The sequence below is a fragment of the Fundulus heteroclitus genome, chromosome 14, assembly GCF_011125445.2.
Source record: "Fundulus heteroclitus isolate FHET01 chromosome 14, MU-UCD_Fhet_4.1, whole genome shotgun sequence".
In the NCBI taxonomy this organism is placed as follows: domain Eukaryota; kingdom Metazoa; phylum Chordata; class Actinopteri; order Cyprinodontiformes; family Fundulidae; genus Fundulus; species Fundulus heteroclitus.
Genome location: NC_046374.1, coordinates 21,644,376 through 21,661,158, shown reverse-complemented (window position 1 = coordinate 21,661,158; position 16,783 = coordinate 21,644,376). Strand labels below are relative to the sequence as shown.

Sequence of the window (16,783 nt, the reverse complement as noted above, 5' to 3'; positions counted from 1 at the left end):
TGTTCTACTCAAAGTCCAGACCTGCACCTGATTCAGACTCTGTGGCGCAATTTGAAAGGGGATTTTCACAGAAGCTATTCATCCAGTTAGACCAGGGGTCTCAAAGTCAAATCCTCGAGGGCCAGTGTCCTGCAACATTTAGATGTGTTCCTTCCCCTACTGAATCAAATGGCTTAAGTGCCTCACTAGCATACAGTCAAGCTCTTCAGAGCTCTGCTAAGGAGCTAATATTTGAATCAGGTGTGTTGAAATAGAAACACTAAAGGACTGGATTAGACCAAGCAGGAGCTATTTTGCAATGAATATGGGGCAGGATTTTTTTTCGCCACCATGACTTGTACTTGTAACTGCAGCAAAAGTAGGTTCAATAGAGCAATGACTCAGGTGCAAATTCATAGCATGTTTTTTTCCATTGCACAGCTATGTGCTTCTTTGTTCCGGTCTGTCAAATGTAAGTCAGTAAATCTTATTCATTTAGCACTTTTCACAGATAAAAACATCACAAAGTGCTTCACAGATAAAACACAATAAAACACAGAGGTACTTAGATAAAATGCAATAAAAGACTTTAAAACACCAAGTTAATTAGTTAAAAGCCTTTCTGTACAGACAAGGCTTCAGTTGCTTTTTAAAAAGAGCCAGTGGTGTCAGTACAGTGCAAGGACAGCAGGAGAGAATTCCTCAGTTTTAGTGGCACTGCCTGAAAGGCCTGACCCCCGTGAGACTACGGGCAAACGTTGACCTTTGCACGCGGGAAGAAGAATAGGGTTTCAGCAGATCAGTGCTATATACTGATTAGCTTGACCATGCAGGGCCATAAAGGTTGAGACTGAAATCTTAAAGTTAATTCTAAAGCTTTTATGGGTAAACAATGAAGAGAAGCCAAGAGTGGTGTTTTGTGAGATCTTCTATTGGTGCCAGTTAAATCTTTGGCTGCAGCATTTTGCGCGGTCTGAAGATCATTTAAACCTAATTTACTTAAACCACTTAAAAGACTGTAGCAATAATCTAAACAAGAAGAGATAAAAGCCTGGATAATCATCTCAAGTTCAGCTTTTGACAACAGTAGTTTGAGTTTTGAGATGTTCATAAAGTTATAGTGGACCATCTTTTTGGGCTTTGAGTTCCTGGGGATCTCCATATCTATTTGTTGTCCTACATGCCAATCATTGTGACGCGTTCACGCAACGGCAGTGTTCGTGCACACTCCTTAGTTTCCGCTGGCTGGATGCGCATTCGCACTTGTGGGTTTTATGTATCCAGTCAGCTTTGGTGTTAGCCATTCATTGTAGAGACACTGTTCTCGCTGGATACTTTAAAAATGAATGAGAGTCAAAAGAAGCATACTGTCTTAAAAGTATATGAGGAGAAGAGAAAGGTCTCAGAAGAAAGAATTAAAACCAGGTTGTATTTGGGAGATTTTTTTTTTTTTCACGCAATCCTCAAGGTAAGATGGTCTTGCTCATGCGTGCAGCTATTAAACAAGGGATCTGGGCGTTTCTTACCTACATTTCCAGAAAAAATCGTCCACAAGTTCAAGGGATGTGAATACTTTTGCAAGGCACTGTAAAAAGTTAGTCAGCAATCTGTGAAAGAACAAAAAATTGACAAACTTAGTAACTGTATTTCTCTCTTCCTGTTTTGCTCAGACGGAGAGCCCCTGGAATGGCAAAGCAAGAGGGGGCTCCGGCCAACAAAATCGCCCGGTGAGGCGGCCTTGCACTGAGCTGCTCAAATACCTAACAGCCACTGATGACATCCTGCTCCACACCAAAGCCAGCGATGCCAAGAGCGCCTGGGGGGGTCCCAGTAGCAGGGAAAAGAGTAGCCTGGGTCTCGGTGCCTCATCCTCGTCCTCGTCGCCATCCGCTTCATCCACCTCCTCGTTTTCCTCCCTGTCTTCCACTTCTTCCACCTCTTCGTCGACCACCTCCAAGAAGAAGTCAGCTGTGCCATCTCAACAGCAGCAGCAGCAGCAGCAGTCGCCGCAGCAGCATCACCAGCGAGGTGAGAGCCGGGCTGCAGGCGAGTGTATTGTGGCTGGTCATGGGGCTGGGAAATGGCAGCGTTGCTCGCACGATGACGGGGTTGAGGATTCGAAGGGTGCCTCTGTCCCCGTTGGTCGCAGAACCTACACCTGCGGCCACGCCCGCCCCAAACAGGAGCACGGGCCGCCCAATGAAGAAGGAAGGCCGCCAGGCGATGTTGGCCGCCTGGCCGCCGCTAAGTTCATTAGGTATATGCATTCTTATTCCCTCCCTCCCCGAGAGGTGAGTCACAGCTGTGAGCATTGCCGAGAGGCTGCAGGCGCCACTCTGGCGAGGCAACGCTTTGGCAGACAAGGCCGTAGTAGCAGTGGCACTGCCAGCAGTGCGCCTCATAGCCGCATCACGGTAACAATTAAGAAAAGAGACGTGAAGCCGGGACACCCTTTACTTAGCCAGCTGCTTACCTCCAAACGTAGACCCACTCAATTTTTGTCCCAACTGCAACAACTCTCGATCACCCCTTCAGGTAGTTGTAGAAGCCAATCAGCAGCTAAGAGGTCTAAGAGCCCACCAAAAAAATTGTTTGACGCACAACAGAAGGATGTCCGAGGTATCTCCGCTGATATAAACCAGGCTAAAGAGTCTGTTTCAAGACGCCCGCTGTCACCCATCACCTTAGACCTACAGAGCTGGGTTAGTCAGCCAGATCCAGGGCTAGATCTGGGCTTTGGACAAGAGCTGGAGTGGCCGAATCAGGAAGGCTTTGGGGAGGATGCCGACCACGATGATGATGGTGTTGTTGATGATGATGATAACCATGATGATAACCATGTCATAGGCACCCCTGCTGTGGTGCTTTCTCAGGGCCCAACAAGCCCTCTCCTCCCAGATACTAGCATTGCAGAGCTCTCCCCTCCCTGCATCATACAAGGGCAAGGGCCCCCACACAGGCAGGCACTCAGCGAGCACCCCGATGACCAGATCAGCCTGTTGTTAGGTAATCATGACTGCATCCCCCCCCCCTCCTCCTCTCCTTACCCCACCGCTGGCCTTATGATCTCTTGCTCTTTCTTCTCCTTCTGCTGCTCTAACCACTTCCAAGTTTGATTTCACAACTAACCTGTTGTCTAACTTGAATCTAACAGAGGACATACACACCAATGACCACAAAACAGCCTGCTCGCCAATGCTTTTTGCTAGTCCCCGAGACCCTTTAGGGAGAAAAAAATGGGAGAAGGGGTGAGCCTTGCCATGCTGCTGTACATCCTATTTTTACAAAGTCCTTTGTTGAACTACCTTTGGCTGATTGAGCGGAGCGTGCTGAATATATCCATTTTGACTCAAATACCCAGGCGCAGCTGTTTAGCATTGTGCCGCCAAAGCCACATTCTCTTAGCGGGAGCACAACTCGGCCAAAGCCTCGGGCAACTGCACAAGCTTCCTTGACTCTCCTTTCTTTCCTTTTTTTTCACCCCTCTTCTGCTGTTGGTGCATGCAATCATGAGTTTTATTTTTCATGTCCAGGGAGGGGCTCACCCACTGTCATGTGTTTTTGTTTGTAGCATTGTCTTTGTTTGTTTTTGTTACTCCATTATGATCTGTTTGTCGTTGAACACGGTCTATTTGTATGTATATGCCATCACTCCATCCTGCCTCAAAGAGTAAAAAAAATAAATAAATAAATAATTAAAATATGTAGACATACAACCAAAGAGAGTAAATTGTTAAAATGGGGTCAATTTAAAAAAAAAAGTATAATGCCAATAGAAGCAGAGATGGGTGTTCTTTTTAGTGATAATTGTCATTGTTGCACCAATTTGAGATTAAATGTTGCAGAATATGGACCTTGTCTCTTCTGCCATGATTGTCATACCTAGATCAATAATTACCCATGCTCCTTTGTGTTCTGCAGCCAAACCAACCACCTTGCCACTTCCTTTGACCCCAGAGTCTCCAAAGTAAGTGTGTGAAGTTCTTCCACATTATTCTAGGCTAAAAAGCAGCAACCAACTAAAGCACAAAGACAGAGCCAAAAGAAATTATAGATATTAGAAATCAAGCTGAGGCATTTTTGTGACTCATTTCCATTTTCTTAGACCACAAAAAGCTTTAACGTCTTTTATTTGTCGTGTTAAGTTATTGTATTTGTTTTGTCTTCCAGTGACCACAAAGGATCACCCTTTGAGAACAAAACCATTGAACGCACATTAAGCGTGGAGATTGCTGGAACCCCAGGTGAGCATGCGTTTCTGCCTACCTAAAATAAACATAACTGTTCAATAAAACCACTCATACCACTAATTCTTCATGTGTATCTTGTAGATAGGTAAGGGTTAATGGCAGCTTTTTTTTTCCTCTGTGTCTTTGATAGCTCCGAAACAGTTTAAAGTTCAAGGTGAAAGACAAAGCAGGTCTTTTTATAGGTACAAGTATTGATTGGCTGTCAAATCTCAGCATGATTTATTAGCTAAAATCTCCTGTTCCCATTTTTTTTTTCTCCATGTCATGGGTTTATAAGCTGTTTCATTATCAGATTCGAACATTACTTTATAAACACAGCAGTCCTTGTCTAAAATGCCATGCGAAAGCATTCCAAGCCCATAAAAGTTTCAGATGCTGTAAAATTACACCCATAAACTTTAATCTATTTTATTTGGATTTCATGTGAAAGAACAACACAAAGTAGAGTATAATTGGGAAGAGAATGATAAATGATTTTCTTTTATTTTTTGTAGATATGGACTAAATATGGACTCTATGACATAAATTTGTGTTCAGCCGACTTTACTCTGGCAAACCAAAATAATATCCAATGCAGATTTATCTAATGTTTAAGTCAATCTCGAGAATTAGAGAACATTGGTGGACAAAAACATCATGGAAACCAGGAAACACAGCAGACAGGTGAGGGAGAAAGTTGCGAGGAGGTTTGAAGCAGTGTCAAAGAGCACTGTTCAACCTCTCTCCTCAGAACGGGGAGAATACTGCAACTGCAAACCTACCGAGACATGATAGGCCAGGCAAGAAGAGCACTCACCTGAGAAGGACCGTGATAACTCGGGATAAGATGGAGAGATCCACAGTACAGGTGGGAGAATCTGTCAACAGGACAAATATTAGTTGGGGAAAAGTGGAGAGAAGGCACTTTTCAGCAACAAGACTATTCATAGTGCTGATTTAAGGAAGAAAACAATAGCTGAAAGATAGCCGAACAAAGTCCTGTTTGCAGTTTGACACAAACATAAGCAGGGGATGCATTAAGCTTAGAAGAATCTGATCAGATGACACACACATTGTATTTTTTATGTGTGTGTTTTGTGTGTTAGAGTGGCCCAATCAAAATCAAAATCTAGCCACAAATTGAAAACTTGTGGCATATGTTCGCAGATACTATTCATCCAATGTGTCTAAAACTTGAATTATTTTTAAAAGACAAAAAGAAAAGCAACATTTTCAGTCTCTAGTGTTGCAAAGCTGGCAGAGTTATACCTCAAAGAACTTGCAAAAGTAATTGAAACAAAGTGTGTTTCAGAAGGGTCCATGCGAAGGTTTAAACATGTTTTATTAGTAGAAAAGAGCAAAAATCAGTTTCCTTTCACCTCCCAATTATGTGCTACTGTGTTGTGTTTGTATGTAACATGAGAGCCCAGTAAATACATTGAGGTTTGTGGCTTTAACATGGCAAAAACGTTCAAGAGGTGTAAATACGTTTGCAATACTTTATACCGAGCTGTAAATTAAAATGGATGTGGTATATATTAAGCCTCATAATCACAGTGTTTTTCAACAAGCAAGCCTGTTAAAAGGGCTGATTTTGGAGTCATTTCCAGCGTCTAGGGGTTTCGTTGTACTTTTAGAGGACATTTATGTTTCATTGCTGGCAGCGTTCTTTGGCATCGTTCAGCTGTGATGAAATCAAAGTAGCGCTGCCAAACTGAGAGTCATTCATTTCTTTATCTGGTTATTAAAAGTATTTAAGTACCCACCACACAATTATTTGAGATTAATTAACCAAGGTCAGTAAACATAAAAAGGATTGCCCTTTAACCTCTAAAACTGGCTCTCTTGGGTATTCATTTACCAGCAGGGGAAGTGATCCTTGTATTTACTTCATGTGTGTCCATTGGACCTTTCACTTGTGGGGGGCAGTAATTCAAACCCCCCAAGAGGTTTGTGTCTCTGGCTTTGGTCAAAGAGTTGTTTAACCCTTTTGTGTAGATAAGCTCTCAGGGTCAAATGTGATACCCATGGAGACCTAAAGGGAGGGAAAGGGCAGCGGTCCTTAAGCTCTGGCAGCAATCAAGCCCAGTTAATATTTCCTCGTTTTATAGCACGTGGGCAAGTCTGTTGAACCGCGGCCAAATCCGTACGGCCATCGTGTTCCACACATCCACTTTTTTTACGGCCACAATTAAAATAAAGCCCTTCACCTGACTCTTTTTAAGTCCCGTGCAAATTTCGAGATTGAATATTAGCAGGAAAAGTCATTAGTCCGGAAAGCTCAGGGTTACTGAGACCCATTTCGCAGTTAGAGATTAGCTGGTGTATGAGACAGATGGATGTAGATCCCAGTGAAGCACAAGTGTAAGCCCTTACATGTGCTGTGCAGATTTAGAGTAGCATTCCACCACAATGGAGATAATGGTGCCGTTATAGATAATCAGATGGTGGTTGGAGGAGTGGATGCTTCCACTTTCACAGCGGGACAACTGTGCAGTGATGACGTATTTAGAGAACTACTAAAGAACTTTATGCATTACTTTCAAGGAATAAAATAGTTATGTTTAGTCAGTAAGTCAAATGAAAGCATTTGCAGTGTGTGTCCCCCTTGGAGCTTAGCTTTTCAGTTTTATCTCGTCCAAGTGAGTTAAGTTTAGTCCATACTGTGGTGTTCCCAATAATTACTGTATCACATGAAACACTGTGTTGCTATTTGCATAGCTTACTTCAGGATCAAACGTTTAAGCCCAGGGTTTGTGTTGGCTCTGGAGTCTCTCGCGATTTACAGCTTTCTTGCCAGTCTCGCTCACTTATTCCATAATTTCCTCGCCACTCTCTGCATGATAGGTGTTTGTGTCCCACAGATCATCCATCAGTAGCAGGTTTGACTGAGAGGCACATATTTGTCTAACTCTGATTTATTTCTGACACCTTATTGCTAATGGCTCCTAGTTTATGATTCCGGCAGAAATTGGTTTGGACAGATGGGGCTTCTTTGGAGAACCCGAAGTTTTTCAGGCATTCTTCAACGCCCTCTCTCTGTTTCCCCACGGTGCCTTGCAAAAGTATTCAGAATCATTAAGCTGTTTCATATTTTGTAGCATAAAATCCTCAAGCTTTGCAGCATTTTAAAGTGATGAAAAATACAAAGTAGTGCATAATTGGGAAGTAGAAGAAAACAGATGCATAAATTTTAAACTATTGCATAACCAATCTACCCCTTTACACTGATACGCCTAAATAAAGTGTAGTTTCAGAAGTCACCCAATTAAACAGTTCATGAGTGTAATTTATTCTCAGTATGAGCTTTTCTATAAGGGCCTTCAGAGGTTTGTTACATAATACTATTGAATACACGGCATTATAAAGACCAAGAAGCAAAACATACAGCTCATGAATAAAACATTGGAGAAGTTTAAAGCCATGATTTACAGATGCTGCCGTCTGATTGAGCTTGAGCTTTTTGCAATGAAGACTGGGCAAAAGTCTCAGTCTGTACTGTAGATTGTCATGTATAAATACAATCTAAATTGGAAAATGCAGAGTGATGGGAGAAAAAGCCATTGGAGGGCAAGGGTGTTTGCAGTCCCAAATCATATATAGACACGGAGCATGTTAATAGTTACTTGGCTCATGTACCCCAAACACAGCATGTTACTCGAGAAACTCCCTCGTTTTTTGTCTCTATCCCCTTCCTTATCCCCTATGCACCAGTCAGACATCTGACTGGTGCATATTCTAACACTGGATTTGATACTAATAGCTGTCATTTGATAGGAATTCACTGGCAGGGGAAGAATGACGTGCATTATAGGAATGGCAAACAAGGAGGGGTGGAGAGAGTGTAGGTGTTTCAAAGTGCCCGAGTTTGACTCCAGCGAGAGACTGTTAGTGACAAGTGCGCCTGTGTGTGTGGGCACATTTGTTCTCTGCGAGACAGAAACAGGGGAAGATGAAGAATGACAGAGAAGGGAGGGAAATGGAGATTGATCTAGCGGAAGATGGCAGACACAAGGAAAGCAGAAAAGGCTGAACTAAAGAACGAAGGAGACTGAAAAAGGAGGCGGGAATGAGGGGAATGAAAGTAATGGCGGTGTCTGTTTGTGCGAGCGCAGTAAGAAAGCTATAAAGTGGGCTCATCTCAGGACTTCTCGTATAACTGCCATCTGTCTGGTTGTAAATCTGTAGGAGGAAAAGGGGAGCAATGGGGGGATGTTGGGTATGAGCAGTAGAAAAGAATGTCAACCCAACCATCACTTCTTCTATTGCCGCAACGGCATAGCATCTTGCCATTTGGACATCTCCAAGAATGCCAAAATGTGCATAAAAGAGACATTCATTGTCCTCCAAACTATGTTGAAGGATAATCTTGAAACATGTGTAACATCATTTTACTGAGGGATCTTTTTGACTTCTATGACATCTTGTATGGGGTTTTTTTTTCTTTTTTTATATTTTCCATTAGATGCATTAAATGTCTTCTGGGCAGGATTGTTTCTTTCATGAAAATGGATCTTTTCAAGGTCGGAGACAAGGAGAATGGCAAGACATCAATATTAAGTTACACCGAGCATTACATTAATCTGTCAAGATTGCAATAAAATAGGATTAGACCAAGTGAAAGTGAATATTTTAATCAGACATGGATCTGTGTCCACTGTCCATAAACTGACCTGGGAGTTTATAGATGAGTGAAGGATAAAGGGAGGAAGGTGGGGGGGTGGGGGGGATTCCTGGTGCCTGGTGAGGATTACAATATGATTTGCATTTCATTACACCCACCCAACCACTCTGTTTATCTTCCTTGCCCCCTCAGGTCTGACACCACCTACCACGCCTCCACACAAAGCCAGTCAAGAGAATCCTTTCAAAGCATCTCTGAAAACCAAGTTGTCCTCGTGTTGCTCCTCGGCCTTGACGTGCAAAAGAGCCAGGCTGAGTGAGTTGGGCGCCGGTGCTTTGGCCCCGGCCCCAGGTGCCTCAGCCGGGGGCCCCGCCAGGAAGGGTCCTGAACAGACTGAGCTCTATGCGCAGCTAAGCAAAGCATCCACCGCCCTCCCTTACGCCATTGCTCAACGTGCGCTGGTGGGCGGCCTTGAGGGGATGTTCAGCACTGGCAACACTAAGAGGGCCGCTGGGCGGGATGGCCACAGCGACCATGACTATTGCCAAGCATTGGCTGCTGGTAAGAAGAATGGGGGCACAGCCGCTGTTTCCATGGCTGCATCTGTGGAAATGACATTCGCCCCAGGTGCCACTTCCACTGGCAAGGTGGATAACAGGCACGTTGAATGTATGGACTCAGCCATGTCAACATCGTTTTTATCATCATCTTGTTCTACATCATCATCCTCGCTTAGTCATTTAACTAAAGAGCAGAATTTTGCCCCCGTGGATGGAGACCCTTGCCGTGTCAGAGGCTTAGGGGAGCGTACCCTTCCACAAACCACTCAGATCCTCACACAGGGCACCACTGCTGTTAGGGACCAACTGCAACTTTCTGCCACCAGCCGGAAGCCCCTGTGCGACCAGGAAATCAGAGCAGAACTCAACAAGCACTTTGGCCCTCCCCTACAAGCCCTCTATACTCAGGGTGAGCAGGAGAGAGATGAAAGCAGTAAACCAAACAAGCCTACAACCCCCCGGTCGCCCGAGGGGGGAGAGATTGACTTTTACTCCCAGAGGCTGGGATCCAGCTACCTGCACCCAGGGTTACTGTCCTTTCATGACGAGCTGGAGCTGGACGAGGGCCGTGAGAGTCGCTTCGTCTTTCCTTGGGAAGGCACCCCCCTGGACCTACTCTTTGACTGCTCTCCCCATTCCCCCTCTTGTTCCCCACCATCCACTTGCTCCCCTTCACGAGGTTCCGTCTCCCCTCCGTCTTCCCTTCTCCTGTCACCTGGCCGACCGTTCTGTTGGACAGGCAGCGGGTCCCGTTCCCGCTCTCGGTCCCACTCCGGCTCCCGCAGCTCTTCATCACGACACCGCAGGCGCTCTCTGTCCAGCTCACCAGACAGACGTCCCTCGTCTTGGTAAGTAATTTCCCACTTTCTTGTAGGTGATATTTGTAAAATAAATACTAATATGTGAAAGACTTTTATATATAATTTGATGAAGGAAGGGTGCTCATTTTGAACGTGAACTCATCCAGGAATGTTTCCATGGAATAGCTCTGCAGGTTAACCAACCGGGTTGATGAAAAAATACAACAGTACAAAGTAGAACTGGCAAGTGTGAAGCAAGACAGCTGTCAAAAAAGTGTGTGCGTGATTCTATGCATTCCTATTTGTATGTCAATAAGAATACTGTACACACAATTCTGCTGTCATATGTGAGTTTGAGAAATTGATTGGGTGAGGATTTTATTTTTTACGTGGGTATGAATCTAAAAGCTGTGATTCCAAAGTCTTGTGAATACAACTTTAATTTCTATGACTAAAAAGACTTCACTGCAGTGGACATGAATTCAGGTTTGTGATTCCGACTAGACAAACATTGAAATAATGTCACATGGGTGTAATTGAACAAGAAGGAATTATCTGCAGTGCTTGAACGTCAGTCCGGTCCATGATGCTAACTGACTGGGAAGCCAAGGGATTGGGAAGGATCACTGGGATTTTACTTTGACATTACTTGTATAACTAAGGTAGCCTGGTTGACGTTTGTGGACAAACTGATGTTATAAAATTTTACAGACTGGTTATAAATTGGTATGATCAGCACTTTGAATCGCCTTGTTACTGAAAAGTGCTATATAAATAAACTTGCCTTGCCTTGCCTCACAGAGCTTTGAGCAAACTATTCATAAACAGGAACTGGATTTAGCGTGATGACTAATTGCTAGGCAAGTGAACAGAATAAATTGGTGAGCTGTTGGTGCTTGTGACTACAATTTGTTTTAAATCTAGACGCTTATCGCCACACTGTGTGATGGCAGCAGAGTCGAATTGAGTAGCGTATCCTAATAAAATCAATATAATAGACCAATCAAGTATCAGCCTTATGTAACATGTTAGCTGACGCTAGTTAGCGGCTATGCTGCAGCTCCTGGGGAGCACAGGACAAAATTGTCAGTCCAACCAATCATGTTTTACACTACCTCCTCCCATACCACAAGAAACTCACTGCAGAGAACCCTTTCTCATTTGATCACGCCCTCCTGTGACGTCATTTCAACACTTGTCTACTCGTTCCCACAAACTTGAATCTGTGTCCACAGCACTGAAGACTCTGTTGTCACAGAAGCCAGAGTTGTATTCACAAGACTATGTACTCACAGCAGAATTTTGTGTACAGTGTAATGACATACAAATATGAATATGAATAGTTATGAACAATCATGCACACATCTTTTTGACAGCTTTCTTACTCCAGAGCCAAGATCCAGGATATTCTGGTTGTCAGTCCAATATCTGAATACAAAAATCTGCTGACACTGACATTTTATGTTGTTTTACTCGAACATGGCATGTTGTTTCTGGTTTTGGTGTTGTATAAGCCAATCTAAACAAGCCCAGGGTATCAGCAGGTGCTTAAGCGTTAAATAGTGCAACATTGCTATTACTTCTAATCTTGAAAGGGAATTAAATAATCCATACTTCCATATTATTATTATTTTTTAAATTACCCTTATTTAGGACTTTTTTTATTTTTAACTTTTTTCCATCTTTTGGAGTTCATGGGTTGTAAACAAATCCTGTCTAAAGAATTTAAAGCTGGACTGGTAAAAAAAAAATGCTTTTTGTGACACTGGCTTATTTAAACTTGTTTATGAAATTAGGAAACAAATTTGTCTCTTAAGTATATTGCAGACTTTGTTTTTGTTTTCATAGAAATACAGATATGCTGAAACCATTGTATTTTTGTTTAAGGTTATGGAGAATCTCATACTGGTTCATTTCTACTGAGTAAAGTTAGCCAAAATATGGTATGCACTAACAAAGGACCACAATACTGACATACTGATCATGTCAGTTTTGTTTTTACTTAAGCTTTTTTGTATTTAATAAATTCTTTAACTCTTGAGCCATTATTTAAAACCATTTAAAAACAATTTTTTTTACAATCAGCTTGTGGTTTAATTTGATGAAATATTGGTGCCCGGAAAGCTGTTGAAAGTCTAGGAGTCCCCCAGTATTCAGATGTTGTCAATTGGGGAACTCCAAAAACACAGAGAAACAAACACACACATATTTTACCTACCCGTCAGATGTGCCATTCAAATAGTGCTTTGCTGAGAGCAAGTGGTCCTGCTTAGCGGTGTAGCACAGTCCCTGTCTGCTGTCCAAGCTGATGTTAGGGAAGATAGATCTTAAAGACTGAAACAGGATTTTGGAGGGTACAAAGGTCTATCTGTATAGCATCACGAAAAACCTTAACCTCGTGTTATTTTTTTTTTAAACTTTTGTTCATCTTAGAAGGAAAAAAACTTGATCTTATTCCCCCATCCCATCGAAATGAGCCACTAGTGGCTCCCTCCTGTTTTTATCCTTAAACTGATCCTAACGTCTTGTCTGCTGGTGTCACAATAACCAGCTTAATCCCTTATCTCATGCTCCTCTTACATCTGATCTGACAATGTGGGTTAAAAAAAAAGAACCGTCTCAAAGGTACAGTCACAAATGCAAGATGAACAAAAAATGAATAAAATAACTTAACATGAAAGGTGCTCTGGACTTTTGAGCAGAATGAGTTTTCATCTCTAGGCAGGGAGTTTTATTTGATTGTCTCCTGTACACGCTCCTCCTTACACACCGACTCCCCTGCTCCCATTTTTCATGAATTTATTTATCTACGTTTTTTTCTCTCTCTCTCTCTCTCTCTTTTCCGTCAGATGCCAGGTCTATTGTTTTAAGAGGCAGCTGTTGTTTTTACTGCATGGCAAAACCTTCCTCTTTTACATCCCCGGAAATAAAAGCCAAATCCAGTCTGGGGGAATCTAGTCTCAAATCTCTGTCTCAGAAGAGAGCCCTATCATCATAACCCTCTGTGAGAACTACGTTACCCATGTTTCTCTTTGATCCGCACCGAGGGATTTTTTTAGTTTTTTTTTTTTTAAGGGGGGCGGGTTGGTAGAAAAACAGAACTTGTGACTGAGAATTATATGAATAATAAATAAATTGAGTTTGTCAGCAGTGCTTCACTGAGTGGCTCACAGTGTCGTACTGTGCTGCAGTGACTCACTTTGTTTGCATGATTACCGAAAGGTCAGTTTACTCCGCAGAGCCATTAGAATCACTTTATCTCGCTCGGGCCCTTGCTCTTCATTCTACACCAACTTGCTTGTAAATTATACTGTAATAGCCTTGAGGCATTTGATCAAAATCTGACACAGAAAGGGTTGGAGTTTATTTAAAAAAAAAAAAAAAAAAAAAAGGCAGATAACAGCAGGGGGAAAACAGTGCTCTTGCATCAGTGTTTATTGCTTTACCGTGTAGTCCAGCTTTATTGATGATCAAAGCTAAAAAGTCATTCGATTTGTTTATTTATTTTTCTTCAGATTGGCAAAAAGCTGCATTTCTCAGAGCTTTAAGAACCAGTCATCGTCCAGCATTGGGCGCTCCAACTCTTGGGACAATGCCGGACGATGACTGGATCTCAGGGCTCAAACTTTTTCATTATTTCAGCTGCCCGTCTAAATCTGATATGGGCTGATTTAAATGGGCAGCTGCTTTCTTGATGCCAGTTACTCACCTTAGAAGGTCAATTGACATCTTACTTAAATGACGTGTGTTCATACTGCTGTGAAACCATGTAAATTGCGCCTTATCTAATGTGCAAAACAGAGAGGAAAAGGAAATGAAAGCCACTCTAAAACCTGGAATATCACAGTATTTGGCAATTTCTGTGCTAGACCACACAATTCCGGGGGTTTCCCACATTCATTGCACCCTTGCTTTAAGGTTAACACTAAAATAGCTGTAGAAGGGATGCTGCATACGTCACTGTTTCTTCCTGTCTCATTTTCACTGTTTGGCGTGACCCACTCGGACGGGGCCCATCTCTACTCTTTGCACCGAGAGCCGCGTAGAGGAGATTTAAGCACAGTCCAGCACACTGCTATGCTACTAGGAATCATAATTAATGCCATTAAATGCAAAGCACTTAGTTTATGGAGCAGGAGGAAAAACTGTTTTCTGTACGTTTTGGAACCACAGAGAAAACATGTTATCGGCTGAATTATCAACATGGCTCGTCTAAACAGACCGGAGGCAGCTTTACACTGAAACTTTCCACAAAATAATTATTTAGGAAAGATCTTCAGCAAAAGGGAGATGCCCCCTTTCTGAAGAAGTTTTGGCTGTATGTGCCGATCAGACCGCCCATTAGAATAGAAATGAAAATGATGTATGTTAGAGTTGGAGGTTTGGTAAAACATTATTGCGTCTTTTTAAAAACATGTTAAAAGGGTGTCAGAGCAGAGAAGACTGTCCTATAATTCTGGGGAGAACATAAAATTGAACATCATGCTGCATTGTAATATGAATGAATGTAAAATTTGTTTTCTGGCATTTAATAACAACATGTATTCCAAACTGGCTTTAAAAAAACACAGCTTTAATTGAATTGTAATACATTTGGGTTATTTTTCTGTTGAACTATTGAAGCTGTATTCATTAACCACATGAGTATAGAACGCTTTCAGGTAAAGGAATGTGTTTAGCTAAAAAACAGAATAAAAATGGATAAAACAGAATTTGGGGTGATAAGAACATATATAAAGATATGACATTTGAAACCATAATCAAATGGATTTTATGAGCCTCTGCGAGCTTTGGGAAACATTAAATCGTGATGCGTTGAGAAACACATTTTCAGTTAGTATACAAACTGAAAATGTGTTTCTCGACACTGATCATCTCAATATGAATTATAAAAGAGCTTTTGTTATGTTCATTTAATAGTAAGTATACAGGGGGCCAGTAATTGGGTTCTTTCTTAATTTGTGTTTATACCCCCCCACACAGAATAAATGTACACTCAAATTAAATTGGATCTTCTTTTTTTTTTTTTTTTGTGCCAGGTCGCACAATGACAATAAAACATGAATTTACTTGAAAGCAGCTTGAAAGCAGAGGAGCCGGTGAAAATAGAGGGTGCTGTAGCGCGTTTCAACTAACCTTCTCTCTGAAGCCTACCTTTGCTTCCCAAACTTCTCCCTTTCTATTATTTAGGTGTTCCTCCTTCAGGAACACTTCAATAATTGAGCACCAGGAGCTCAAGGAGTGGAGGCGAACAAACTCCACAGTCAGGCCACCAGGGTCTAAACTATTGACCACGTCTTCATACAACATAGATAGCTGGCACATGTCTGAGCCAGCTCGGCTGTGTGAAAGCAACAAAATCAGCAATAAATGACGGACATTCACGCTCGTCCTGAGTTACGTCAAGACTAGGCGGTGCTTTAAAACGGAGCTAAAAGCAAATGTATGATTCAGAGGTTGGCATAATTGACTCAACCCAGGTGTCAAAGCTTTAAAGACGTCAGCAGATTTTATTTTCATAGAGAGTAATGTATTTTAGTGAAAGAAATGCAGCGCTTACTGGTTTTTCCTTGGTTTTCCCTTCAGGTCTCATCATAGCTCCGATCTGAATGCTGCCCGCTCCAGAATCCATAAGAGCCCCCACCCTCAGCCTCGATCTCTGCTCAGCCGCAGGCCCAGGTAATTGTTTAACATGAATTATTTAGGCCTCTTGTTCAATATACATTTTTAACCTTAGCTTAGTTGCATGCTTCGGGTAGGAACAAATGTTAAATGTGTGCAATTGTCCTGGAAAGATTGCTGGGTTTTATGATGGTATGAGAAAAATTCAAACAGAACAGCGTATAATTAGTTCCCTGCCAGCAACTCGTGTATTTTTTTTTTCTGTACATTTAGAGTGCACACGCTGCAATAAAGCAAGATAATTGAAGCATCATACTGTAGGGATGCTTTTCTTCAGCAGGGAGAGGGAAGCTGGTCAAAGATGATGGGAGGATGCCTGGAGCTCAGTGTACTTTAAAGCCTATTAGAGCTTTTAAGTCTTTAACGGCCTAGTCAAAGTCCAGGTTTAAATCTAACTAAAAATTGTTGGTGGGACTTGAACATTTATCTTCACAAATGCTCTCCATCTTATCTCAATGGACATACGCTATTTTGCAAAGAAGAATGGCCTTAGAAATGCAAAGCTGGTGGAGAAATACGCTAAAAGACCAAAAGCTGTAACTGCAGCCCACAATCCTCCGACAAAGCGTTGACTCATGGGGGTTTGAACACAAATGCACCGTGGCATAATATTTCCAAATCAGATTGGTGCCCACTCATTAGTAGATCCTCCCAGGTTTTTGCTGACACTAAGTGCATTTCTAGTTTTCCGAGAACTACTGCAGAGGGTTATGATTTCCTATCCAGAGCAGTGCTGGCAAAGACTGACCCCCGTCTCAGCGCTCTGCGCTGATTTGGCACCCACGTCCCTAATGACACCCGACAAGTCCGAGAGCCGCTTATCAGTGGGGAAACTCAGTGGACCCATCTTGTACTAGTCTGGGGTTGTTTGGGAGAACGCAGCGCGTTCCCTCCTGATGAAGCCCTAAC

General features: G+C 42.4%; 1 protein-coding gene across 6 annotated transcripts in view; it reads left to right on the top strand.

The window, feature by feature from the left end:
* ppargc1a (peroxisome proliferator-activated receptor gamma, coactivator 1 alpha) overlaps nt 1–16,783 on the top strand; it is a 56,158-nt gene that overhangs the window by 27,443 nt on the left and 11,932 nt on the right. For 3 of the 6 annotated variants that reach the window (XM_012864938.3, XM_012864937.3, XM_021317671.2), the window contains exons 5-9: nt 1,650–2,985; nt 3,901–3,946; nt 4,150–4,223; nt 9,025–10,240; nt 15,779–15,871. In XM_012864938.3, the coding sequence (XP_012720392.2) occupies nt 1,650–2,985; nt 3,901–3,946; nt 4,150–4,223; nt 9,025–10,240; nt 15,779–15,871 (2,765 nt within the window). The remainder of the gene's footprint in view (nt 1–1,649; nt 2,986–3,900; nt 3,947–4,149; nt 4,224–9,024; nt 10,241–15,778; nt 15,872–16,783) is intronic. The other 3 variants (XM_012864940.3, XM_012864939.3, XM_036146534.1) reach the window with 2 other exon arrangements.